The sequence below is a fragment of the Pleurodeles waltl genome, chromosome 3_1, assembly GCF_031143425.1.
Source record: "Pleurodeles waltl isolate 20211129_DDA chromosome 3_1, aPleWal1.hap1.20221129, whole genome shotgun sequence".
Taxonomy (NCBI): Eukaryota; Metazoa; Chordata; class Amphibia; order Caudata; family Salamandridae; genus Pleurodeles; species Pleurodeles waltl.
In genome coordinates, this window is record NC_090440.1 from 1,482,881,579 (window position 1) to 1,482,908,337 (window position 26,759).

The window sequence follows — 26,759 nt, forward strand, 5'->3', positions numbered from 1 at the left end:
AACCCAGCACCTCCCTCACATCCTGCAAACCCAGAGAATTAGGTGCTCCCTCGATTAGATGAGGAGAGGGCAGGAGAAGGGTGTGTTTAGGATTTTTAGCCACACCATCGGGTGAGCTCAGCCAGAAGTAACCCCCCAAAATAATTTTCAGTCATGATTAAGTTTTGAGGAATGTTGCTCCCTGGGATTGATTTTTGCCACTCTTTCCAGGAAATGGTCACCACAGGGGGGAAGGACCCTGCACCTGATTCGAGAACAAGGACCCCTCTGTTTTTCACCCAGTAGCAAGGATAAAACTGGCAGACCTGCACCCACACCTCAGATCTCTACAAGGAAGAACCACAGGATAAGAAAGACTGCCCTGCTGGACCCCTGACCTGCACCTGGACACTGCACTCTGGAGGACTGCACCAGCTGCACACTTGGGCTTCACCACAAGAAGGTCTTTGCCTGTCTTTAATTGATTCAAGGAGGAACTACCTGTTTACTACAGGTGAAAAATTGCTAACCAGAGTCCCCTGCACCAACTCCTAAAGAAACTGACCACTGTCCAGTGGCCAAATTGGAGTTTGTGCCAGGTGCATTCTGGGAGTTGTAGTCCGCACCTTCAAGGAGCATCTCAGAGCTTCTGGAGCCTTGAGGTGAGCTGTGGACCTCAAAAGAATCTTAAAAGAACATCTGGGAGAAGATTCATAAGAACTTTTTGAAAAAAGCTCCATAAAGGGACCAACCCGCCGCAGCAACTCTAGCCGGCTTGCCGCAACCGTGACCAGGCCTGACTTGCAGGTTCGTCCCGGTGAAAAAAATCTCCGAAAAAGTGACTAACTCCAAATGTAGAAAGTTGACCTGGACCTCCCAGGCAGTGTATCCGAAGAGGGCTCCGGGGACTTCGGATCAAGATTCAGGATTGGCCCGGTCGAAGGATTCTCATCTAAAAAAACGACGAAGTCTGAAGGTAAAAATCTCCACTCAGGGCTCCGGCGATGCGTATCTGAGGAAGAGTTCCAGGAGGTCGGATTGGACTGGCTACTTGGTCCAGCTGAAGAAAATCTTCAAGAAAATGACTGAGTCCGTAGGTAATATTTTGACCGAGGCCTCCCGCGAGCTGTAGCCAAGCAGGGTTCCATCGCAGTCGGCCTCAAACGTTGCCTTTCCCCCAGTCGAGGTGTGACCAGATGACCAGATTGGCACTATTCGTTTCTAAGCACTAAAAAGCATTAATTCTTTAAAAATTCTCTGGTTCCCCTTATCTGATTTTAATCGTTTTGGTGTCATTTTTCAGCTAAAAATAATAAAATTACATAAATTGGTGTTGGATTTTTATTGTGTTTTACTTATTTACTGTTTTGTGGATTTTAAATGCTTTACACTTTTTCTTCTAAGTTAAGCCTTGTTGCTCGTTGCCAAGCAACCAAGGGTTGAGCTGGGTTTAATTTATTGAGACCTAAATGGACCTAAGTGAGGTTAGTGGCCTATTGCTAGGTGTAGGTACTCACCTGCCCTTACCAATAACCCTTTAGTCTGGTAATAAGCTGAACACAGCCAGGTAGAACAATGTGGAATATTTGAGTACTATAGTCACTGCAGCTCCTCCTCTGCTAGTAAAATTTATTTGAGTTTTTGTGGGAAACACTAAACTAAAAAGAAATAAAAGTCCCCTGTGCAATGCTACCAGAAAGAAAAGGGATACATCGATAGATTTTTCACAACAGCTGGTCATGATTTCCCCCCGCAATTGGTTTACGAACCTGCTTCAGAAATTAATGCACCGAAAATAACAAGCAATTCAGTTTCTACATGAAATAATGAGGCAAACAATTTACAGTCAATCGAGGGAACCTATTTGAGGAAGTCCAGTTTCGATGCCTCACCTTTGTCCTCCATTCTGGAGGTGCTACTGTTAATGCAGAAGACTACACAGGATATTCAAATGTTTCTGATGGATACAAACTACCTGTGGATTCCTCACCTTATGAATTCATCCTTGCGCCAGCATCCGACGGAAAGTTCTCTTCCTAGCTCTCCACGTTGACAAGGAAGTCACAATTGCACGGCTCCGTGCGAATCCGTCTGACGTCACTGTGCCAATAAGAGGTCCTCGTTGGCGTGCTGACGTCAGTTTCCTTTTTTCCGTGCCTTCGACGCCAATGGTTTTTTTATGGCTCGTTGGATAGTGTGTATCTTTGGGTGTTACAATGTCTCCCCCGAGAAAATCGGGTTTCAAGCCTTGTAGTGAATGTGGGGGTAGGATGTCGGTCACGGATCCGCATGCGAACTGCCTTTGGTGTCTTAGCTCTGAGCACGATGTCGAGGGGTGTGGTTCGTGCCAGAGTAGGAATCCTAAGGCACTTAAGGAAAGAGAGGCCAAGCTTTTCTTAGCTAAGGCTAAGAAGAAGGACCACAAGAGGGCTTCTTCTCACACCTCTTCCAGGAGGCATAAGAAGAGGCGTCGGCATGACTCTCGGTGCCGTCATGTTTCACGACGCTGATCGACACAGAGCCGATCGAGGTCGAGGTCTCCATCAACTCGACGTCGAAGTAATTGGGAGGTGAGCCCTACTGTGACTCCGCAGCCCCAGATCCCAGGAGTATCTCCGATGCCGTCAGTCTATGATGTGGCTCCTCATAGCTCTCAGTTTTCTCCGGCGTCGTAAGAGCCTGATGTGCAGCTGCAGGATCAAGATCAGCGTTATCCTGCATTCCAAGCTCCGGGAGCGGATCCAGCGGCATTTTTAAATGCCATGTGTGCTGTTTTCCAGGCTATGGCCCCTGCTAGTGCACCGACGGGTCCCACGGGCCATTAGCTTTTTCTTTGGGCTCCCCGGCTCCATTTCAGACGAAGCCGTTTATGCCATTCTGCCCTGTTGAGGGTGCCGGGTCGACGTCGATGATGTGTCCTCGAGGTATGGCGTCCCCATCTAGATCCATGGCGCCGTTGCCATCTCCACGTCAGCCGATGCTCTCCCCTGGACAGCCGTCTCCAAAGTGGGCGCCGGTGGAGTCCGTGTCGGCACCGGGTCCGAGTGATGCTCGGATCCATGCATCTTCTTCTGTGCCTGATCGGGATTCGGCATCGATGGAGTCGATGTCGACGCCGAGGTTAGAATCCAGCTTGAGATCTCGGAGAAAGGCCTTGCGTCTTCTTGAAGAAGAAGAATACCAACAATTGGAAGAGGGTGAGCTTATGGAGCCTTCGGAGGAGTTCCAAGGATTGTGGCCGGCCAGTGGATTGGATACTTCCCCGGAATGGGACATTTCATCTCCGGGGGATTTTGTGGAGGAGGCAGCATCATTCCACTCGGTCATTAGAAAGGCAGCAGACTATTTAGACCTGCCTTTATCTGCAGCATAGGTAAAGACAAATCTGCTGACTGAGGTGCTGCATCCTTCTACATCCTCAGCTGATCCTTTGCTGCCCTTCAACTAGGCATTGTTGGAGCCTATTATGGACTTGTGGAGGAAGCCAGTTTCGGCTCCAGCTGTTAATAGAGCGGTGGCAAGGAGACATAGGGGGCACCCAAGGATCCTGGGTTCCTTTCACCTCATCCAACCCCGGAGAGTTTAGTGGTTCGTTCCCTGCGGCCCCGTCTGATAGGAAGTCCAAACGAATGGAGCAGTCTTCAAAAAAGATCTTTTCGTCTTGCAGCATGGCGCTTAAGGCTGTGAACGCTACCTGTGTGCTAGGCAGGTATGTCCATGCCTTTATGGATTCAGCCAAGGCTATGGTCGGGGATCTGCCACAGGAGGCGCAGAAGCCTTTTGGATCACTTTTTTTGGATGTGCAGGCTGCAGCGCAATAGATTATACAATCTGGCCTTGATACCACAGATTTGGGTGCCAGGGCGATGGGGACATCTGTTGCTACAAGGAGGCATGCGTGGCTAAGGTTCTCCGGATTCTCCTTGGACGTACAGACCACCTTACTTGACTTGCCCTTCGATGGTGAACAGCTGTTTGGAGAGAAAGCTGACTCTGCCCTTAAACGTTTTAAGGAGAGCAGAGCGACTGGAAAGTCCTTAGGTTTACAAGCTACCCCTGCTTCTCCGTATAGGTCTTTTAGCAGATTCAGGGGGTTTGGTCGTGGGGCGGTTTTTCAGAGGTCCCAGTACTCGGTCCAACAGCCTGTCAATCCATCCTATCGAACCTTTAGAGGGTGTGGGAGGGCTAGAGCTAGAGGGGCAGTCCAGCAACTCCCTTCTTTGTCATCCTCTTCCTCTGGTGGACAACAGCATGGAAGGCAGCCCTAGTTTGCCCCACTTGATCGAACATGCCTCTCCTGTAGGGGGAAGGCTTCATCTTTTTCTTCACAAGTGGGAGTTGATAATTGCAGACTCCTGGTTGTTGAATATTGTGGAAAAAGGATATGCTCTCCCCTTTCAGGAGTTCCCTCCTCCCTTCCCCCCTCCGTCCCTCGTTTTGTTCGGAGAGCCATCTTCTGTTGTTGAAACAGGAGGTTCTGATCATGTTATCAAAGGGTGCAATAGAGTTGGTTCCGGAGCAGGAAAAGGGTCAGGGTTGTTATTCAAGATATTTCCTGATCCCCAAGAAGGACGGTCGCCTGAGGCCGATCCTAGACCTGAGGATTTTGAGTTGGTTCCTCAAGCAGGAGAAATTCAAAATGCTGACTCTGGCACAGGTACTTCTGGCGTTGAAGAAGGAGGATTGGATGGTGTCTTGCAGGATGCGTACTTTCACATCCCTATACTCAAGTCGCACAGGAAGTATCTCCGGTTTGTGGTGGGGTCACAACACTACCAATTTGCGGTCCTTCCGTTTGGGCTTACATCAGCACCTCGAGTCTTCACAAAGGTGATGTCGGTGGTTGCAGCACATCTCAGGCAGAAAGGAATAGCGGTATTCCCTTACCTCGACGATTCGTTGATCAAAGCCAAGTCTCCAGAGTTGGTGCTGCATTACCTGCAGGTGACAACCCAGTTGTTGTTCGACCTGGTGTTTTCGGTAAATGTGCTCAAGTCTCACCTGGAGCCCTCTCAACGCCTCCTGTTCATAGGGGCATTGCTAGATACAACATTGTATCGGGCCTACCCTCCGCCTCAGCGGATTTGGGACATTCAGGCGCTGATTCCAATGTTTCGAAATGGAGCGGTTGTTCCGGTCCTCAAGGTCTTACTCCTGCTTGGTCTGTTTGCTTCTTGCATTCTGTTGGTCACTCATGCGTGCTGGCATATGAGAGCTCTTCAGTGGTGCCTCCGCAGGCAGTGGTTTCAGCACAAAGGGGATCTCGAGGATTCGATAAGGATCTCCAGGGACACTGCAGCGGATCTCCAATGGTGGGCAGTGGATGGCAACCTTTATCAAGGAAAGCCGTTCTCACTACCACCCCCAGTGGCCACAGTTGTTATGGATGCCTCCACTCTAGGGTGGGGTGCTCATCTGGGGGATCTGGAGATTAAGGGTCATTGGTCTCCGGTGGAACAGATGTTTCATATCAATCTGTTGGAACTGCAGGCGATACGTCTGGCTCTCAAGGCCTTCCTCCCTTCCCTTCGCGGTTGGTCGGTTCAAGTTCTCACGGACAACACTACTGTGATGTGGTACGTAAACAAGCAGGGAGGAGTAGGGTCGTACCTTCTCTGCAGAGAGGCTCTGCGGCTCTGGTCCTGAATTCAGGACCATCAGATTTGCTTGATAGCAAATCATTTGGCCGGGGTTTTGAACGTACGTGCGGACAGTCTCAGTTGGCGCCTCTTGGCCAATCACAAGTGGCGTCTCCATCCAGATCTAGTCCGGTACATCTTCGAGATGTGGGAGTCTTCGCAGGTAGATCTGTTCGCCACTCGGGAGAATGCGCACTGCCCGTCGTTCTGCAGTCTCCAGTATCCGTTGCAAGGAGCGTTGGGGGACACGTTTCAAATACCCTGGGGCGGCCAGTTGCTTTACACGTTTTCCCCCATACCCTTGATTCCTCGGGCCTGAGGAAGATTCGCCAGGACAGGGCCCAAGTCATCTTGGTGGCACCGGAATGGCTGAGAACGGTGTGGTACACAGACCTTCTACAACTCTCAAAGTGCCCTCCACTCCGTCTCACACTCAGGGCAGACCTCCTCTCGCAGTCGCAGGAGCAGGTTCTACACCCCCACCCCCAGAGCTTACACCTACATGTCTGGAGATTGAACGGGGCAACCTGAGTTCTTTTTCTCTCCCACCGGATGTAGTGGATGTTATTGTATCGTCCAGGCGACTCTCCACTAAATCCATTTATGCCAATAGGTGGGCTAAATTTGTTAGTTGGTGGAGAGAAGCAGAAAGATCCCTTGAAGGCTCACCTTTCCGATGTTTTGTTATTTGCCCTTGATTTAGCAAAGAAAGGCTGTTCAGTAGCTACAGTGAAAGGTTATTTGGCAGCTCTATCGGCTTTTCTTTGTCTCCCGGATCAGCCCTCTTTATTCAAATCTCCGATTGTAAATAGGTTTATTAAGGGCTTACTTAATAAGTTTCCCACGCCTTTTCACATGCCTCAGTGGGATTTAAATCTTGTGTTAACATTTTTTATGGGTTCACCGTTCGAGCCCATGCATTCATGTCCTTTAAGGTATTTGGGTCTTAAGACTCTATTCCTTATTGCTATAACCTCTGCTAGGAGGATTGGGGAGCTTCAAGCCCTTTCCGGAAAACCCCCCTTTACCTTGTTTTTTCCTGATAAAGTGGTACTGAAAACAGGGCGGCTTTCTTGCCAAAAGTTGTCACTCCTTTTCATATGGGACAGGCTATTACCCTTCCCTTTTTCTACTCTCCTCCCCACCCCTCTAAAGAGGAAGAGAGACTCCATTTATTGGACCCTAGAAGGGCTCTCAGTTTTTATATTGAGAGGACGGAAGACTTTCACCTAGAGGATCAGCTGTTCGTGGGGTATGTTGGTCAGCGGAAGGGCAGAGCAGTCCATAAAAGAACGATCTCCAGGTGGGTCATTCTTTGTATAAAAGTTTGCTTCTCACTGGCAAAGAAAGTTCCTCCTGAGGGAATCAGGGCTCACTCCACCAGGGCTAAGTCGGCCATTTCGGCCCTGGCAAGGGGAGTCTCGGTGGTAGATATTTGTAAGGCAGAAACTTGGGCGTCCCTCCACACTTTCGCTAAGCATTACTGCTTGGATGGTGAGGTTCGGAGGGACAGCCATTTTGCGCAATCTGTTTTACAGGATTTCTTGGTGTAATCAGACGGGCACCCACCTCCGAGTGCAGTACTGCTTTGGGACTCTATTCATAAGGTGAGGAATCCACAGGTAGTTTATATCCATCAGAAGAACAAGTTACTTACCTTCGGTAAAGCTTTTCTGGTGGATACAATAGCTACCTGTGGATTCCTCACAGTCCCACCTGCCTCCCCGTTGCCTATCTGATTGCACTAGGATATGTGGTTGTATAGATATATGTGTATATAGATATTTTTCCTGTATATATATATATATATATATATATATATATATATATATATATATAAATATAATATGATGGTTTTTCATTATGTTGCATCATGAGGGTTTTATGTGTATACGTATTTAATTGGATTTATTGTGGAAGTCGGTTTGCACCTGTTCGCCTCAAAGGCACGTAAAAAATGGGTGAAACTAACGTCAGTAGTTTCGTAGTGTGAAGTAATATTATATCATACGATATTTGACGACATACGGATGGGAGGGGGCTTAGTGAATGGAATAGTGAACCTGAAAGAGATATCCTAGGTAGTGTGGGCGTGACAGTATGTGTTCTTTTCTTATGTAGCAAAGTCATAGTTGCCTTCATTGGCAGTTACACTGTTTGATGACATTAAAATATTCTTAAAGAAATGTGACAAAAAACAAGAAAAAGACCTTAAAAGCCCTGCAGGTACACTGGTAGGTGGTGCAGCCCCTATAGCCAGAGATGCCAAGAGATGAGAAAGGTTAGTATAGGAGCAACTGTCACCTCTGCAGGCACCAGCTGTAAGGATGACCTCAAAAAAGAAGTTAGGTTTTAGAATTGGCATCCTTGACGTGGTCTTCCCTAATTTTTTGCCTCTGTTTCCAAGGTTGTTGATGTGTGCTGGACATCTGTTTGTGCTGTTTTTGTTACTCTGGGCACTTTACCACTGCTATCCATTGCTAAAATGCAGTGCAAGTGCTCCTATACAAAATGTGTATGTAATTGGTTCATCCATGATTGGCACATTTGATTTACTGGTAAGTCCCTAGTACAGTGCACTAGAGGTGCCCGGGGCCTGTAAATCAAGTGCTACTAGTGGGTCTGCAGCACTGGTTGTGCCACCCACATTAGTAGCTCTATAAACATGGCTCAGGCCTGCCACTGCAGTGTCTGTGTGTGCAGTTTTTAAACTGCCAATTCGACTTGGCAAGTGTACACACTTGCCAGTCCTAAACCTTCCCTTTTCATACATGAAAGACCCCTAAGGTAGGCCCTAGGTAGCCCCATGGGCAGGGTGCAATGTATGTTTAAGGTAGGACATATACTAATGTGTTGTATATGTCCTAATAGTGAAATACTGCCAAATTCGGTTTTCACTGTTGCAAGGCCTATCCCTCTCATAGGTTAACATGGGGGCTGCCTTTAAATATGATTAAAGCGTATATTCCCTTTGGGAGGGGATAAACATGTGGAGTTTGAGGTCTCTGATCTCACAGTTTAAAAAACATAATTTAGTAAAGTTGATTTTGAGATTGTGTGTTTGAAAATGCCACTTTTAGAAAGTGAGCATTTTCTTGCTTAAACCATTCTGTGACTCTGCCTGTTTGTAGATTCCCTGTCTGGGTCAGTTTAACAGTTGGGCTTGTTTGCACCTCTCTCTAGACAGTGACACAAAGGGAGTCTGCATATCCTGATGAGCCATCTGTGCTAGGAGGGAAGGGAGGAGTGGTCACTCACACCTGAAATGGCTGTGCCTGCCATCACACAATGCAGTCTCCATCCCCCCTGGTGTATGTCTAGGGCCTGGACAAGGCAGGATTTCACAAACAAAAGAGACTTTTCTTTGAAGTAAGCCTACTTCAAAGGGCAAAATGGGTATAAGAAGGGCACTCAAAATCACAGACTTTAGATGACTTCTGGAAATCAAGAAGGACCTCTGCCTGGAGAAGAGCAGAAGAGCTGAGGAAGAAGAGCTGCCCTGCCTGTGACTGTGCTTTGTGGAGCTATCCTGCAGTTGCTGCTTCTGCCTGGTAAAAGGGGACAAAGACTGGACTTTGTTTAGCATTCCTGCTTGTGAAGATATCTCCAAGGGCTTGTTCTGAGCTTGCCTCCTGTTGTTGAAGTCTCAGGGCCATCAAAGACTTCTCCTGCCAGCACCTGGACTCTCTGCTGAGACTTCTGCCCTGCCAAGTGGTACCCTATCCAGTTCCTGGGGCCTTGACAGGTGAAGCTGGCAGACCAAACCTGAAAATCCATGCACAGACCGCTGTGCGGGGAAATTTCTGACGCAACCACCGAGTGCGGCTGGAGAAACGACGAGCCACTGGCTCTGTGGCTGAAATCGACGCACGTGGCTGGTGAACCAATGCGCCACATCGCTGACGGAGGCTGGTATCGTCACAACCCACACAGCGCGGTTTTGCTGTCACTGTGCGGCAGGATTTTTAGCGCAAATCTTGCTGGGCGTGGAAAAACGACGCAACAACTGCCCAGACCGGAGTGCTGCACGGATCAACGCATCGCTCCCCTGCGGGAAGAAAAAACAACACCCGCCGGTCTGACCGGAGAAGGAGAAACGACGCACGAGCTCGCTTGTGGGTGAGAAATCGACGCACTACTTGCCATTTTTGATGCACACTCGTCCATGTGTGTTATTTTAACGCGACCCAGGTCCTTTTCAACGCTATCAGTGTTTTATCTGTTTACCAAAGGACTTAAGACTGTTTTTGCTTTTTAATTAATAACTTGACTTGTGTATGGTGGATTTTTGTCGTTTTGGTCTTGTTTTGTTTAGATAAATATTTTCTATTCTTCTAAACCTGAGTTGTGTCATTTTGTAGTGTTACTGTGTGTGTCAGTACAAATACTTTACACCTAGCCCTATGAAGTTAAGCCTGCCTGCTCATGCCAAGCTACCAAGGGGGTGAGCAGGGGTTAGCTGAGGGTGATTCTCCTTTCCCCTGACTAGAGTGAGGGTCCTTGTTAGGACAGGGGGTAACCTGACTGCCAACCAAAGACCCCATTTCTGACATTAGGTAAGAAGAAAGGGCCTCCTATCTCTTTGAGAAAACCCAATTGTAACAAACTTTGGGTTTATTTAGATCTGGTAAGAACAATAAAAGACAAATCATATGGAGACCCTAAACCCGGTGTCTAATCTTTTCCAACTGCCCCCTAGAAAAAGTGATTCCTTCAAACAAATTGAAACAGGGTCTAGAGGGGGTTGTAAATAAGAATAAGAGAAAAATGACTAAGGGTCTGGTTTACTTACATTTCTTTAAGAATGTATCAGGTAAAGCACAGTGCATTTTCCTCTCCGAAGTCATTAAATAGTGAGTGGGAAATAAATGGAATGTATAAAATTATCACTCAAACAGTTCCTTTTTAATCATTGTGGGTTAAGACCTAACCCAAGTCCCTTTTCCAACCACAAAGTAATGAGCCTTACCTCCCCAAAGAGAAAAAGTGTTGATTACTGTTAGACCTGTCAGACTAAAGGTGGTCATCCCCCAAACATTTTGCCTACTTACCTCCCATTTTTTCTGAATTTCATTGAGTTAACTATAGGGCACTGTGCACTTTACTACTGCTAACCAGTGCTAAATTGTTTGTGCTCACTGCCCTAAACATTGTCTGATTGACATGTACCTAATTGGCATATATCGTTTACATATAACTATATCATATTCCTATAGCCTGTAAATTAAATGCTAGCAGTGGGCCTGCAGCAGTTATTGTGCTAAAGTGCTTGTACTCACTGCGCAAAACATGGTCTGATTGCCATGTACCTAATTGTAATATACAGTTTACTTATAAGTCCCCTGTAGAGTGGTATACCATATATCTAGACCCTGTAAATTAAGTGCTATCCGTGGGCCTGTAGCACATATTGTGCAACCCACTTAAGTAACCTTCTAAAACATGTCCCAGGCATGCCATTGCAGTCTGAATGCAGTATTCCACTGCCATTTAAGCATGGTATTTAAACCCCTTTCTCAAGCCTTAAACTCCTCTTTTAAGAAATATGGCAACCCTAAGGTAGGCCCTTATTAGCCTGTAGGTGGTGTGTAATTAAAAGTTTGAGTGTATACTTTTAAGTTGTGCAAGTCCTGATAGTGAAAGCCCCCTAAATTTGTTTTTCACTACTGAGAGGCCTACCCCTCCCCTTGGATAACATTGCAGATTCCCTATTGCATTTATTAAGCTGTAATTTTTAATTGGGAATAGGTAGGTATTTCATGTTTGGTACCTATGATATTGTAAAGATAAACCTTCTTTAACGGTAAAGTCTGATTGGTCATTACAGTTTTGAAAATGTCACTTTTAGAAAAGTTCATGCCTTCAGCCCGTTGTGCCTACAACTTGCTTAGGGTCACATGAATGGATGCAGCTGATAGTTGGGCTTTGTGCATTCTTCCAAGACAGTCACACAATAGAATGATTAGGTGTATCTCAATGGGCCATCTGCTGGCAGGAATAGGGTGGTGGAGCTCACCACAGCCCCACTTGCACCTTACTTTCCTGTGCTCTGTCTTCACACAACGGGCCTAACAACCTTGTAGCTACCTTGGATCCAGGGCAGGGGATTCAGGAAAATTCATACACTTCAAAGAATCTTTCAAGAAGCTTCTCCCACCTTCCAGAAGAAGGGCACCAGAGTTTAAATATAAGACCTTCAGACCCACTCTTCAGTGCACTACTGGATCTGCAGAATGACTCTCAGAGGACTTCCTGCTGCTGTGACTTGCTGTGTACTTTGCCAGACTGCTGCTGTACCTAAAAGGACTGCTTTGCTGCTTGGAGCCTACCTTGAACCCGTGGAGTCCAGCCCTACTGTTGAGCCCTCATCTTCACCTGCACCTGGGACTTCCAGAAGCGACTCCAAGGGGTAGTTTGCTGGCTTCTTGTTCAGAGCCACAGGGACATAAAGGCACCCATCTTCATCCCGTACCTGTACTCAGCCTGAAGGAGTCCTGAGCCTCCACAAGGTGTCCCACTAGTCTTGGATGCTGGGTAGGTTGTGGTGCTAAAAGTGCCCAGAAGGCCAATTTCCAAAACTGAGCACAACGACACAATTTGGCCGAAAGGTACAAAGGATTGTGACCGTTGCTTGTCTAGGGCTCACACTCCAGTCAACCAGAAAACCAATTTCTCACAATTACAATTAAGGTATTTTAAGGATATTAGTCCTAAGGGTTGGTACAACATCACATGAATATAACCATATCTGTGGGAGCCTTTTTGATTCTGGACTTCGGATTTGGAAACTGTAGGTGAACATTTCAGATTAAGCAAGTCTAGGTTTCCTGTTCTTCACTTAACCTTGTTTTGTTCTTGTGGAATATTCATAACTTAAGAATGCTATAGTCTGAATGTGCTAATAGTCAAAGGGTTTATTAAAATGCTTTAATATGGTATTGCTAACATTTTAGGTTGTGCCTCAGGTAGTTTATTAAATTTAGCCTCTACAGAGGTGGCACAAAAAGTAATGTTGGCAAACTCAAAATGTAAATAATCATTGGTTACTTTAGTTAATTTATATAGCAACTTTGTTAACATAGAATCTCTGTGATAAGTGTATATATGAATTTGGTGAACATCTATCATAGTAGAAAACTGCAGGGATTCTTATTTGATGGTGTGTCCAAAAATGTCTAACTATTCAAATAGCATAGTTGTAATTGTGAGTAATTTTAATCTTCATTTAAACCCTACAAAGAGTGATTGGCCGCCATGGCGATCACTGGTTGTCTTTAATTTTTCATTTGCAGCATCATTTCCCGACTCCATCACTACTTCTCGAACCCGAGATTATTAAACTCTTTAGTGTCTCAAGTTATGGTTTGCCTAAATGGGCGTTTTCTTTCAATCTCTCCAGCTGCACAAACATTTGTTCAAGGTAATCACAAATAGCCAATGAACTGTATATTCTTGCAAGCACGGAATTTTGATATGACATTTTATGTTATGCAAATTGATGGTAGTGATCATCGACCATTGCAAGCATCTTTACGCTTTCATGCTTCAAAACTTCAACAAAAGGACCCCCCTTTTGAGAGTGGATTTCGCAGCGAGGCTGAGTACTCAGATCAATGAAAAATATTTTTTATTACTGTCTGCTTACCATAAAAAAAGTGAGCCCATTACTGAGTCGTTATTCAATTACATCTCATTTAAATGGTATTCTAGTATAATAAAGCAAATTGTAAATTGCCTTAAGGCTAAGCTAAGAAAAGAAGATAATTTGAGAAAGGTAAACCAGTGTATTCAAAGAAATGATAGGAGTGCTTTTATTAGGATTTTCACACCATCAAGAGGCAGATTAGGAAACAAAAACAGAAAATCAAGAGTTTAAAGGTGATGCATCTACTCATACCTTGTGTTTGTTAAGGTTAAAATACAAAGCTCTTGTAAATAAGAAGATGCCATATTACAACAACTATTGGGACAACATGATTTTCAAGGGCTGGGAGCTCAAAGAGTTTTTTTCACCTACATTTCCTGGCTTGAAGACAGGACGATTTTGTCTGGGAGCCACCATGCCAGCTACTAAAGGAAATACGAAGCTGGAGTGTGCCCTCTAAGGAAACCATCAGGAGGAAAAGAAATACAGTGGCAAATAAAAAAACTGTAGAAAGTTGCAAAAAGCAATAGCACAGATAAATCACAGAGCTTTGCAGGAACACCAGGAGAAAATAGCCCAGTCGCAATCCGAGAGTGTTGCGATACACAGTACAATAACCCTTGCAATGTGACCTGGGACTAGAACTAGAACCAAAGAAAGTGATTTCTCCATAATAGTTAGGGAATATTCCTTTAGAATTGAATCAGATCGCAACCATGATGAATGGGGTCAATGACTAGGAGATCCCGCCCCACCATGGTGCAATAACTTCCTGTCACTGGACTCCCGCTGATGCCCAAACCTCCATGCGGACTCTCCAAAATCCCCACCACCCTGGATGGATGCTGCAAGTAAGTTACCTTACAACACCATCCTGCAAGATTACTCGCAATATCACAAGAATGAAAGCCTATCATTCACAGGCATTATGAGGTTCTTCCGTGAACAGACTCTTTTTCGTGGTCTTGATGCAAAGGGAATGTCCACAATTCCAGATCTTGAGGGTTCTTGTCTGCCTAAGGTAAGGGCGACCCTTTCTGGTAACCATAGTGCTGCTGACAATGGAGCAAAGAGTCAGCAAAGAAACTAGAAAGAGAGCGAAGACACACCAGCAGGAGCAGCGAGGGTGGCAACGCAAAGAGAAAGGACAGTTCTGACCCTTAAATACCCAAGACAGAAAGTGAAGACAGGGGAAGTTTAAGCCGCAATTTTGGTTGGAGAAAAGCAACAGAGAAAGCATGGTAGCACCTCCATGATGGATAGATGTAACAAAACCCTTCCTGACATATACTGAAGGAAGAACTACAAGAAAGAAGAACATGGCCCCATAGGAGAAAAATGCCTCCATGCCAGTCGCACAGCAAAACAAAGAATGGCCCTCTGCAGCCCTACACATGGTCCCTCAGGCTGCACGTGAGTATTAGGAGCATCCTATAGTTTGACGCAAGATGCTATGGAGACAATCGTGGGTCACCGCGCCGTCCCACAGACTGCTCAGGAATGTGAGGGGTGAGCCATGGGCTAATTCACGGCCTGCAGCGTAACAGAGAATGCAGTCCACTAACTCGTCAAGCATGATAGTAGCAATATCACAACAGACTCAAGGTAATTTTGGAAGCTTTTCCAGCAGGGCTTGGGAAGGAAATATCACCAGGTACTCTTTATTGTCCCAGAGCAACCATGAGGAGGTTTTTTGGAGGTAGTATAGTCTTTAGGTTATACAGAGACCACCTGAGAAACCTTACAAACTAATGGTAAAATAATTTAACCCTTTTTTCCGTCACCACAGTAGATCGTGCAATTTCTTCCCTGAGCCTCACAAGAGCTTCAGCCCTGTTAATGTTTCCACCATGGATATAAAATCAAACAAAGAATTGCATGCTAGGTTATTTTCTTTACTTTGTCCATCACAGGCTTGCATGACATCCACCTCTAGTGCAATGAGTTCAGCCCCACAATACCGAGTCCTCTAAATCATGCAGGAGCATGTGCCCTAAGTCCATAAACGATAGGAAGTGAACATTATTTATAGCCCGGGCACAAGATGATCATCCAGCGATGCAGAAGTCAAAACCAGGATGAGGTGACTGAAATTTCTGCTGTCATAATGTCATCCCAACAAAAACATAAGATACAACACCACAACTCCTTGCTACATAATTAGTTGAAAGATAAGTCACCAGGGCACTTCCTCTTGCCTTTCAAGTCCTTGTCGTGCTGAAGCTCATTAATCTTCCTCCAGAGGATACGGTGCCTGCAGTTCCTTCAGAACCCCTGCTGATTCCTGAGATGCTGACTCTTGAGGTGCCCCCACTTAGGCCTAAGCTAGACAGCAGTACCTTGAATTCCCTGCCCCTGAAACAGACCATGCCTTATTGTTGAATGCCATGTTTGACATATTTGGCATGGCTGTAGTCATGTCTGAAGCATCTTGGGACCCTGTGAGTCCTATGGAATTTATCTTTGGTGTGAGACTACATCCCTTTAACGTTGGCTCTTTTGCTCCCTTCCTTTTGTTTTCTCCCAGAACTCTGGCTCAGACTCCGACACCGGATCCCACACCAGGCCTGGCACCACAATTCATGGCTCCACCCCTCCCTCTCCATACGGGTTCTTCACCATCTGCGAAGGGTCAACGTTCGTCACCACTACCAACGCTGCCAGCACCACAGTCAACATCTGCGCCACTGTCGCCAGGGCGGCAGTTGACACCATCTGAACAGTCTTCAGCTCCGGATCCATTGCCCTTGATGGAATTTTCTGAACCTACCCATAGATTGAAACGAGAGGACCAATGCCTCATGGAAGAAAAACGCTGCTTCTTTAAGAATTCTAATCGACTTGAGACTCCCAATCCATATATGAATAACAGTGACTTTTAGTCGATCACCATGTACACTAACTATACAGTGCATATAGAGCCATTGACCATGACACCAGAATGGGAGCTATACTCCTCATGTCACCTTAGATCACACACTTATGAAAAAAGCAGCTGAGGCCCATAATCTCCCACTTCCCTCCACAGAGACCAAAGCTAATCTCTTAACAAATTTACTGCATCCAACCTTGTTCATGCTTCAGAACCTGTGTCACAGTCCTTGAAGCTCTAACGGAGCTTGTTCTTGCTGCTTGGAAGAGGCCCACCTCATCTCCCACTGTCAGCAGAGTAGTTACTAGAAGGTATATAGGCCAGCACTTGCACTCTTGCCTTCTTATGAACACATCTCTTACCAGAAAGCCTCATCGCCCAAGCTTCGTGCTTCTCTAAACTCTTGGCAGATGTTTTCCCTGCTATGCCCTCAGACAGGGAGTCTAAGAAAATAGAACAGTTTGCTAATAATTCCTTTTCATTGAGGAGCATGACTTACAAATCCCTCAATGCCACATGCCAGATGGACCATTATAACCCACACCTAATGAGACATGGCACAACTAGCAATCCTACACTTGCTGGAATACCTTCAACCACACTTTCTGGAGCTGGTGAAGGACAGGCAGACTTCAGTGAAACAAGTCATTCCTGCCACTCCCGCAGATAATATTCCCATTGTTTGTCAGGAGGTAGAGATCTTACTATAAAAGGGGGCAGTGGAACTGGTGCAAAATGAGAAGTTCAAGATGTTGTACCTGGCAAAGGCGTTGCTGACATTGAAAGCTGGAGACTGGATGGTGTCTGTTCACCTGCAGAATTCATATTTTCACATATCATATCTGCGGACACCTTAAAAAGTATCTGTGCTTCACAGTAGGATCAGCGCATTACCAATTTGCGATCGTTAAATTTGTTTTGACTTAATCTACACATTTATTCATGAAAGAGCTAGCAGTGGTAGCGATCCATCTTAGATGTGCCGGAAACCCAGTGTCTCTATGCCTTGGCAGCTACCTCCCCATGGTGAGTGGCTGGAGATGAAGTTGTACCACTGCAAAGTCACAGCATTTCTGCTGTTTGATGAGGAATTTTCCACCAACAACCCTAAATCTCATGTTGTGCCCGCTCAGTGCATCCTGTTTATGCAGTCAGAACTGGACACTAGGTAGAATCAAGGATTTCTGCTCCACAGAGAGTAAAGCATATTCAGGGTATGATTACGATGTTTCAGAACAGAGCAGAAGTTCCAGTCCCGGCGGCTTTATGATTGCTAGATCTGCTGACTTCTGGACTAAGGATACTCAGGCCATCATTCCAATGTTTCAGAACAGAGCAGAAGTTCCAGTCCTGATGGGCTTATACCTACTAGATCTGCTTGCTTCCTACATTCATGTGTATGCTGGCAAATGAGGGCCCTTCAGAGGTGCTTTTGCAGGCAGTAGTTCCAACATGGCAGAGATCTACAGTATTCTGTATCGACCTCAAGAAGCACTAAGGCGATCTTGATGTGGTGGAGTGTGGAAGGCAAACTGGTGTATGGGAGATCATTCCAACCACCATCAGAAGTGACCACAGTGGTAATGGACGCTTCCACCCTTGGTAGCAAACAAACACAAATGATGGACGGAATGCGGAACAAATCAAACACTCACCCCTAATCACAGATCTGGGTTTAATCCATCAATTTGTTTGCTCACCATGCCACCCTAGTTTGGACCCAGCCATATGCATATCAGTCTTGACCCTGTTCCCCATGGAAATAGTCCAGCCTGAACTGCCAGGCCAGCTCCTCCCTGGACCGAAAACCAGCATCGCTGGACCGTTTTCGGGGTGTAACCCTTCATCAGCCAAGCTAGCTTGAATCTAGTAGCATAGTGAGCCCGGGACCCAGGGGTGGCTAGGGGCTAAGGGTTCTTAAATATGTCACTTAGTGTCAAGCCTTCCTTTACCACCTTTTTTTCCCAACAAGCAGGACTTCTTTCCTGCCCAAGGTGGTCACACCCTTTTATATAGAGCAGTCCATCGCCTTACCTGATTTTCCCTCCTCTGCAACCCACCAGAGATGAAAAGAGGTGTCATTGGTGTGAGAAAAGGCCTCTTTTGTCATGGTTAGCCCCCACTTTTTGCCTTTTTTTTTTACGTGGTATCAAAGTTGTTAGTGCCCAGGGCCCCTGCCAACCAGGTTCCCGGGGCCATATCTCTTTCCCAAAAGTATTGTATTGCATGGGCACAATTGGCAACACCTTTAGCTGCCATTGTAAGTCGCTGGTCAATGGTACTTAAGTACCCAGTGCATGGGGTATTAAGGGTAGGCCCATGTCAGGCAGCAGCACTGATTATGCCACCCTCTAGAGCCATGCATCCAGAAACACCCAGCCCTGCCATTGCATGCAGAGTGTTCTGATGCAATCCTAAAATGCAAACTCGACATGGCACACTGCCTGTGTGCCCTGACCACTATACACTGCATGCAATATAGGTGAGTGAGCCATTTGGCAAGCCTTCTAGCCCTAGGACAGAGTCCACTATCTTGTAAGTGTGGGCATAGATGCGTGAGCAATATGTCACTACTGTTTCCCCGCCAAACCTGACATATAGCAAGTGAACAGAGCAGCCATTTTAAATGCATGTGCTGGACACTGGTCATTATGAGTTTCCCAGCTACATGATTGTTACTCTGACCCCTGGGTTGTTTGGTATCAACAATTCAAGATGATAAATCCAAACTTGTACCAGTGCTGGATGTATTACAAAATGTACCTAGGGGTCACCTTAGAGATGCCCCCTGCAAACACTAACTACCCTAGCACAGTTGCTGACTGGTCACAACCAGCCTGACACCACCAGACAAGATTTTGGAATCCTGGGGTGAGAGATCCTGCTGTCTGGGTCCCTGAACAAAGCCCTTCCTGGGCAGAGGTGCTATCATACCTACCTCCATGAATATGCACTGCCGTGCTAGGGAGCTTCAGAGGGCTTACCGCCCTTGAAACTCAACCTCAAAGCAGATAGCAGCCCTGTGTCAAACCCCCCCACTTTTGGCGGGAGCAACAGCAGGAAAACACACAAAGGACAGGAGTAGTGGTCAGCCCCAGCTTGCACCACCCCTAATGTGTTGCATGTGAGGTGACCCCTTCATTTCATTTTCCTCCATCCTGCATGGAAGGAAAATAGCCACTCAGGTGTAGGGAAGTGGCCCCTGCCCACAGGAAGTGGTCCCTTAATGGGTGTAGCCCCCCTAAGGTAGTCCTCTAGACGCCCACTAAACACAGTATTTAGTGGGCATCCAGAAACCGGGGAATTTCAAGGACAAAGGAAGACCAGCAACAAATAAGACCCAAGACTCGAGAACTGAAGTCCTGCTGCACAAGAAAAAGCCACCAAACCCTGCCTGCTGCACCCAGCAGTCGCCACTGAGGGGTTGCTTGGACACTGGATGGACTTTACAAACCCCCAGAGGACATCCACACTTTGACGATCTCTCTCCAGAGTGAAGGCATCACTCTCCTGCAACAAAGACCCAGTGAAGTCCACTCCTTTTTGGCCTTACCAGTGCCCCTCGGTGTTCATCAAGGTGATGGTGGTGGTTGCGGCTCATCTGCAGAGATTCTCCCTGTATCTCGACGGCTAGCTGTTGAAGGTGGGCTCGCCTCAGGCTGTTGTCTCCCTCCTCCAGTCTACAGTGGACCGCTTGCACTCGCTGGTGTACACTATCAACATGCCGAAGTCACACCTGACTCCCTCTCAGACAGTCTCTTCATCAGAGCTGTTCTGGACACGGTACAGTTTCGGTCTTATCCTCCCGATGGCGAGTCCATGATATTCAGGCTATGATACATATGTTTCAGCTTTATCCTGTATATCGGTGAGACTGACTCTTAGGCTGCTGGGGGTCATGGCCTACTGCATCCTGCTTGTGACACATACTCACTGGCATGTGCGAGCTGTGCAGTGGGACCTGATGTTCCAGTGGGCGACGCATCAGGGGAATCTCTCCGACATGGTCCACATCTCAGAGTGAAGTGCAAAAGATCTTCCCCAGCCAGATCTGACAGTGGTGACAGATGCTTCACTTTTGGGATGGGGTGGCCGTCTTGGAGAGGTGGAGATCAGAAGCTACATCAACCTATTAGAGCTCCAAGCAATCCGATAGGCAATTAAAGCCTTTCTATTCTGAATCAAGGGTAGGCTAGGGCAGGTTTTCATGAACACCACCACCACTATGTAATATTGCAACAAACAGGAATGGGCGAGGTCATAAACCAAACCTTATGTCAGAGGCACTGGACATGGCTGAAATGTCACGGCATTTCCCTGGTGGTTCAGCACCTAGTGGATTCTTAAAACTCCAAGGCTTTTGAACTCAGCCAAAGATGCCTAGCAGGTCACAAATGGTGTCACATCTGGAGGCGGTACAGGGTCTCTTTCAGCAGTGGGGAGAGCCTTGGTTAGATCTATTTGCCACCACTGAGAACGTGCAATATCAGTGGTTTTGCATGCAGGATTTTACGAGGTGACTCTCGCTCTGAGACGCTTTTCATCTCGAGTGGACCTCTGGCATACTGTATGCCCTTCCGCCAATACCACTCCTGCCCAGAGTTCTCAAGAAGATCAGGAACGATCTTGCCCAAGTCATCCTTGTGGCTCCGGACTATGCTTGAAGAGTTTGTTATCCTGAGCTGTTGAGCATGGCTATGGGTCCTCTGATCAGGCTGCCCCTTCTGGAGGACCTACTATTGCAGCAGCAGGGGAGGGTTCTCCACTCTAACCTGTTAACGATCCACCTCCATTTGTGCAGATTGAGCGGCAATTGTTGACAGCTTTCAACCTTCCGTCCAAAGTCTGCAATGTTATCTTGGCAGCCAGGCATCCCTCTACCAACACTGTCTACGCCTGCTGTTGAGCAAGTTTGTGGCATGGTGTGCAGAGAAGCAGGTTGACCCTCTCTTTGCTCCCCTCTTTCAGGTCTTTCTCTTTATCCTTTCTCTTGCCCATCACACCAGGGCTATTTATTTAAATAAACAGCTTTATTCTCCCAATTAGCAAATGGCCAAAGCATGTTTCAAGACATCAAGGTTGCTTCACCAGGGCCTCTACAATAACCATTGTCATTACTCTTTTGCAATTTATGAGCTGTTTGCCATTCATTTTACTAAGTTCACTATAAACGAGTATACATAATGATATTGATTCAATCTCAGATAAAAACTTGTCATGAAATTCCTAATGCTATTGTGGAGTTGAGATAATGCTCAGCATAATTAGCCTGTTTCTTTGATTTCCCAATGGCATGATAACAAACGTCTACTAAAGTCACTTGTTGTGTAGCCTCAGGCATCTATTATAGGTATTTCTGTCCTCGGCTGATCCTCACTAGTTTGGCCATTTTTTCAGCCCTTGTGTCTTGGGCTCTATTCCTCCCATTTCTTTTTAGGTCGAGCGTAAGCGTTCAATCTCGTGTATACTTTTGGTATACTTCATATGGTTTTAAGTGATTTCATTTGTGGATGTCCTTTAAACATTCTTGCTTGCTAGTGGTCAGTTCTGCCTTTTTCTCGCCCCTTTTTCTGTTTCAGAGCAGTGACCAATTACTGTATTGTTCCACTTTGGTTTCTTTTTCTGTTGCTGTGACAGACTACTTTTCTAATTCATGTCGCTGACATTTGTGTTGGCTTTATTCCATTGCTGTCCTCATTTACCTCTGGGTCCTAAAATAAGCTTATTCTACAAATGAAACATCTGGTCGTTTAGCTAACTGCTCACGAAAAGAAACATCCGGTCGTTTAGCTAACTACTCACTTGTAGAATGTAGCAAACCTAGAAACTTGCCTAGCCCCGCATAGCATATTTGAGTCTCTCCTTCCAGGGCTCCTCCGCACCAGCACTCACAACATGGCACACAGGGCATTGCTTATCTCATTTATTGGGTCCATAAAACTTCTCAGGCTGCATCTGCTGGTTGAAATGCAAGGCAAGAATGCTTGTGAGACTTCATTCTCTTCAAATAAAAATAAAATACTTTTCCAGCCTTATTTTCCAATTTCTGTTTACACAACTTGAGGTAGTGCAATATTTTTCTCACCTCTCCTCAAGGGCTTGTGATTTCTGATGTCAGTAGCCGCCAGCGATTGCCACAACATGGCAGGAAAAGATGAAATTATGATACAGGGATGACCAATTTATGTTGGAAGAAAAGTCCAGTTCTGAATTTACAATGCCAATAGCTCTAACTCAAGAAAATGCAAGACGTATTGCATTGCAAATGCTTGTTCATGTGATAGGCAATTTGCTTTCAAAAGCATTAAGGAGGTGAATTCTGATCTGTTTTATTTGCATCAAAACACCAACACGTCAGTAAAGAATACTACCTAAAGGTGTATGTTCGCACAGCTGTTTGTCTTGGCACTTCTCTGTAGCTTGGTGGGGACTGTCAAGTTTTTTTTCAAGATTCAAATCTCACACTGGAACTAGTCAGTCCCAAGTTTTTGCAGCATCACGTCCCATCTATATTTGATCCAGACAATCAGAAGTGAGCATAGCAGTTGTAATGGGAGAAATGGGGTCCCTGAAACCCAAGATAGAAAGGAAAGTGGGGAGGTAGTAAAATGAAGCAATGTAGCTTCATTGCTAGCGTTCTTGCATCATTCCCACGGAAAGTACCTCATCCATGTCTTTAACTCCATGCACAGTTCACATACACTTTTGTTGGTGTTCAGATTTTAACCTGAGAGCCAGTAGGCACCTTGACCTAGGTTCTCAGGTATAAATGGTGTATTCCTGCACTAATACACAGAGCCACCAATTGTCAGTATCTCATTTGCGTGGTAAGAGGGATCAGTAGCCATCCTCCACGCTGAGTGAATTGCACTCCTCTCCAGAACAATATGACACTTCTGGGAAACCAACCTATTGAGATAAAGGTTACAAACCCGTCCACCCAACTCTCAATCAGTCCCAAAGTGTGAAGGGGTATAGGTATAGGTATTCACAGTGCTATTTTTACTTTTTTGCCTCCCCGTTACAGGCAACTGCCACGCTGCTGAACATTTCTTTCATCAGGATGGTGTGTTATTGATAAAAAATAAACGTGAAACAGGTTAATCTCCAAAATATGGTCTACAGCATTTGGCAAAGCAGAGCATTTCGGGAATTACTAATACTGGTGAGTATCTTTACAAAGAGAGAGCACATCTTCTTTTGAGTCTGCAGTGCTGCACGTTTAGGACTTCTCTCTGTCCCAGAGCTGCTTACTGGAGGCTACCTACATCACACGCATCCCAGAAATGGCCTGCCAAGGCCACTCAGATTCACACATGGTCTTTCCAGTGTGCAGTAGAGGAAAATCTACTCTTTTTCCTCGAACTTACTGTGGTGTTTCTCATTTTAAAATCGTTTGTTTTCCAGCATGGCACTTTTTTGGTCAACATCCACATCAAAACGAATAATACTACATGCTTCTATTGTTAGCATGCTTGTGGTGCTGAATAGCGGATAGCGGATATAGTTCTGAATGGTTGTTATTGTTAAATGTTTCTGCTTTCCAAACCTGTGCATTCGTTATTCCAAGGATCTCTAGATTGTACAGAATCTGTGTCGACACTTTCCGTCAAAACGCTACATATGTGACAGAACGAGAAAGTAATGAAAGGCTGAAGTAAATCCGCAAAACATAATGCCTTGGCATTTTCATTTTTTAGTAAGTGTCAGTGTAACTGTTTCTATACTTTTAATTTAATATATTTTGGATTGGCATTGTGATGTGCCCTTTTTGTATTTTATTAATAATATTAGAATTTCTGTATTTTTCAGACATGCAACTGAAATAATGGAAACTGTGGGATGGAAGTCAATGATCCAGTCACACCCACATTTGGTTGCAGATGCCTTCAGGGCGTTATCTTCTGTACAGTCTTCAAAGTATGGAATACCACGGAAACGGCTAAAACCATCCCCCACCCTACCATGAACTTCATAAATCACATCATTGCCTTGATTCAGCATCGTTTAGATCTTTCTTTGTTGCACTGACTCAGCTTTTTGTCACAATATTTGACCCTAGTCATTCATGCAGCCTATGTGATTTTAAATAGGTGTTTAAGTTTTGATAGGAATAAGTAACTTTCATTGCCTTCACTAGTTTTGGTGAACCCTTTGCAAGCTGTTAACAGGTCATTATCCATTAAGGCCCTGATTTATACTTTTTGGGGCAAAACTGCACTAACGCAGTTTTGCACCAAAAAGTTTAGCACCGGCTTGCACCATTTCTGTGCACCAGCAGGGCACTATATTTATGGGTCCATGTCCATTTCAAGATGCATTGCCAACTCAAGCAACTGCTGTGTTGCAGTACTAGTCATCAATATTTTTAGTCTTCTTGTAGTCTAGAATCCACATTTTCCACCAGATGACTGACATAAATATTGTTTCCTGTTTTTACAACACATCTTCCTACTAGGTGTAGATTTTCTTATGATACTTCCAATGGGGCAATTAAAAAATATATATATTTAGGACATGATCATTTTGTAAGACTATAGCCCATATTTATCAAAAATGACGCACAACTGTGCCAGTGCAGTTGTGCATCAAAAATTTTACAGCGAGCTAACACCACTTTTTAGTGCATCTATGCACCATATTTATAAAATGACGCTCAATGGCGTTAAGGAATGATTAGAATAAAACAAATTTTGCTAACTTTTGCGACATGCCATAAGTAAAAATAACACTAATGCTGCAAAAGTGGCATTAGAGCGTTTTGTGGCTTTTTTTGACGCAGAACGTGTTAGCCCAATATTTAACAGCATTAGTGCAGGAAAGTGCCTATCTTGGCATGGTTACGCCCCCACTTTTTGCCTAGTGTTGATGCCAACTTTGATTGAAAGTGTGCTGGGACCCTGATAACCAGGCCCCAGCACCAGTGTTCTTTCCCTAAAACTGTACTTTTGTTTCCACAATTAGCACGGCCTTAACACACAGTTAAGTCCCTTGTAAAAGGTACCCATGGTACCAAGGGCCCTGTGGTCAGGGAAGCTCTCTAAGGGCTGCAGCATGTATTATGCCACCCTAGGGGGCCCCTCACTCAGCACATGCACACTGTCTTGTAGCTTGCATGTGCTGGTGGGGAGAAAAAGACAAAGTGGACATGGCACCCTTATAAGGGTGCCATGCCCACAAACCATTGCCTGTTGCATAGGTAAGTCACCATTCTAGCAGGCCTTACAGCCCTAAGGCACAGTGCACTATACCACAGGTATGCCCCTAAAGTGTCTTAGTCCATTCTTAGACGTTGTAAGTGCAGTGTAGCCATATTGAGTATATGGTCTGGGAGTTTGTCATTACAAACTCCACAGCTCCATAATGGCTTCACTGAATACCGGGAAGTTTGGTTTCAAACTTCTCAGCACAATAAACCCACACTGATGCCAGTGTGGGATTTATTGAAAAATGCACACAGAGGGCATCTTAGAGATGCCCCCTGTATGTTAACCAAACTGCTAGTGTAGGTCTGACCGGTCTGTCCCAGCCTGCCACTTTCAGACAAGTTTCTGACCACATGGGGTGCGTGTCTTTATGCACTCTGTGGCCAGAAACAGAGCTTGTCATGGGTGGAGGTGCTTTCCACCTCCCACCTACAGGAACTGTAACACCTGGCGGTGAGCCTTAAAGGCTCAAGCCTCGGGTTACAGTGGCCCAGGGCACTCCAGCTAGTGGAGATGCCCATCCCCCGGATAAAGCCTCCCTTTTGGCAGCAAGTCCGGCGGGAAAATTAGAGACCACAGGGAGGAGTGACTACCCCAGCCAGGACCACCCCTAAGGTGTCCAGAGATGAGGTGACCCCTCCCTGCAGAATCCTCCATCTTGGTCTGGAGGACAGGGACCAATAGGGATAGGAATGCCCCCCCCAAAGGGAGTGGGCACAAGGAGCATGCTACTGCCCTCTGACCCCTAAAGCACCCCTAAATGTAGGATTTAAGGGCCTCCCTGAATCCAGCTCACCAGATTCCTGGCGACCTACAAGAAGAAGAAGGACTGCTGAGCTGAAACCCCCAGCAGAGAAGAAGGAAGACGACAACTGCTTTGGCCCCAGCCCTACCGGCCTGTCTCCTGCTTCAAAGAACCTGCAAAAGACCAGCGACGCGTCCAGCGGGACCAGTGACCTCTGCCCAACTCCAAAGGACTCCCTGCACCCAAAAGGACCAAGAACTCCAGAGGACAGAGGCTCTGTCTAAAGAAACTTACAACCAAGGACACCCACATCACTCCAGATGCGTAAGTCCTCTCACCTGTGCACCCGACGCCCACAGCCCGTGTCCAGGTGGTCCAATCAGCAAGAGAGAGTTCCCAGGCGATTGCGAGCAAGTGCCCACCCTGGGTTGACCCCTCCACGACGACGCCTGCAGAGGGAATCCCGAGGACCCCCCCAACCGCGATGCTCTGGATGAAGATATCTAACGCCTAAGAACACACTGCACCCGCACCCCCCAGGCATTGGAGAAACCGACCTCTGGTGCCTCAACGTTCAGCGGGCAGCCCTTCTCCCTGTCTGACCAGTGGTGTGCCTGAGACACACCCCGGACCTCGCCTACAGCCTCTGAGTGACCCTCGGGGTCTCCTCATA

At 46.1% G+C, this 26,759-nt stretch overlaps 1 protein-coding gene across 1 annotated transcript in view; it reads left to right on the forward strand.

Annotated features, from left to right (window-relative positions):
* The window catches only part of SPOPL (speckle type BTB/POZ protein like), a 414,483-nt gene extending 390,379 nt beyond the window's left edge, over nucleotides 1–24,104 (forward strand). Inside the window, exon 10 of the mRNA XM_069221532.1 lies at nucleotides 23,948–24,104. Within this exon, the coding sequence (XP_069077633.1) occupies nucleotides 23,948–24,104 (157 nt within the window). The remainder of the gene's footprint in view (nucleotides 1–23,947) is intronic.
* The last annotated feature ends 2,655 nt before the right edge of the window (nucleotides 24,105–26,759 follow it).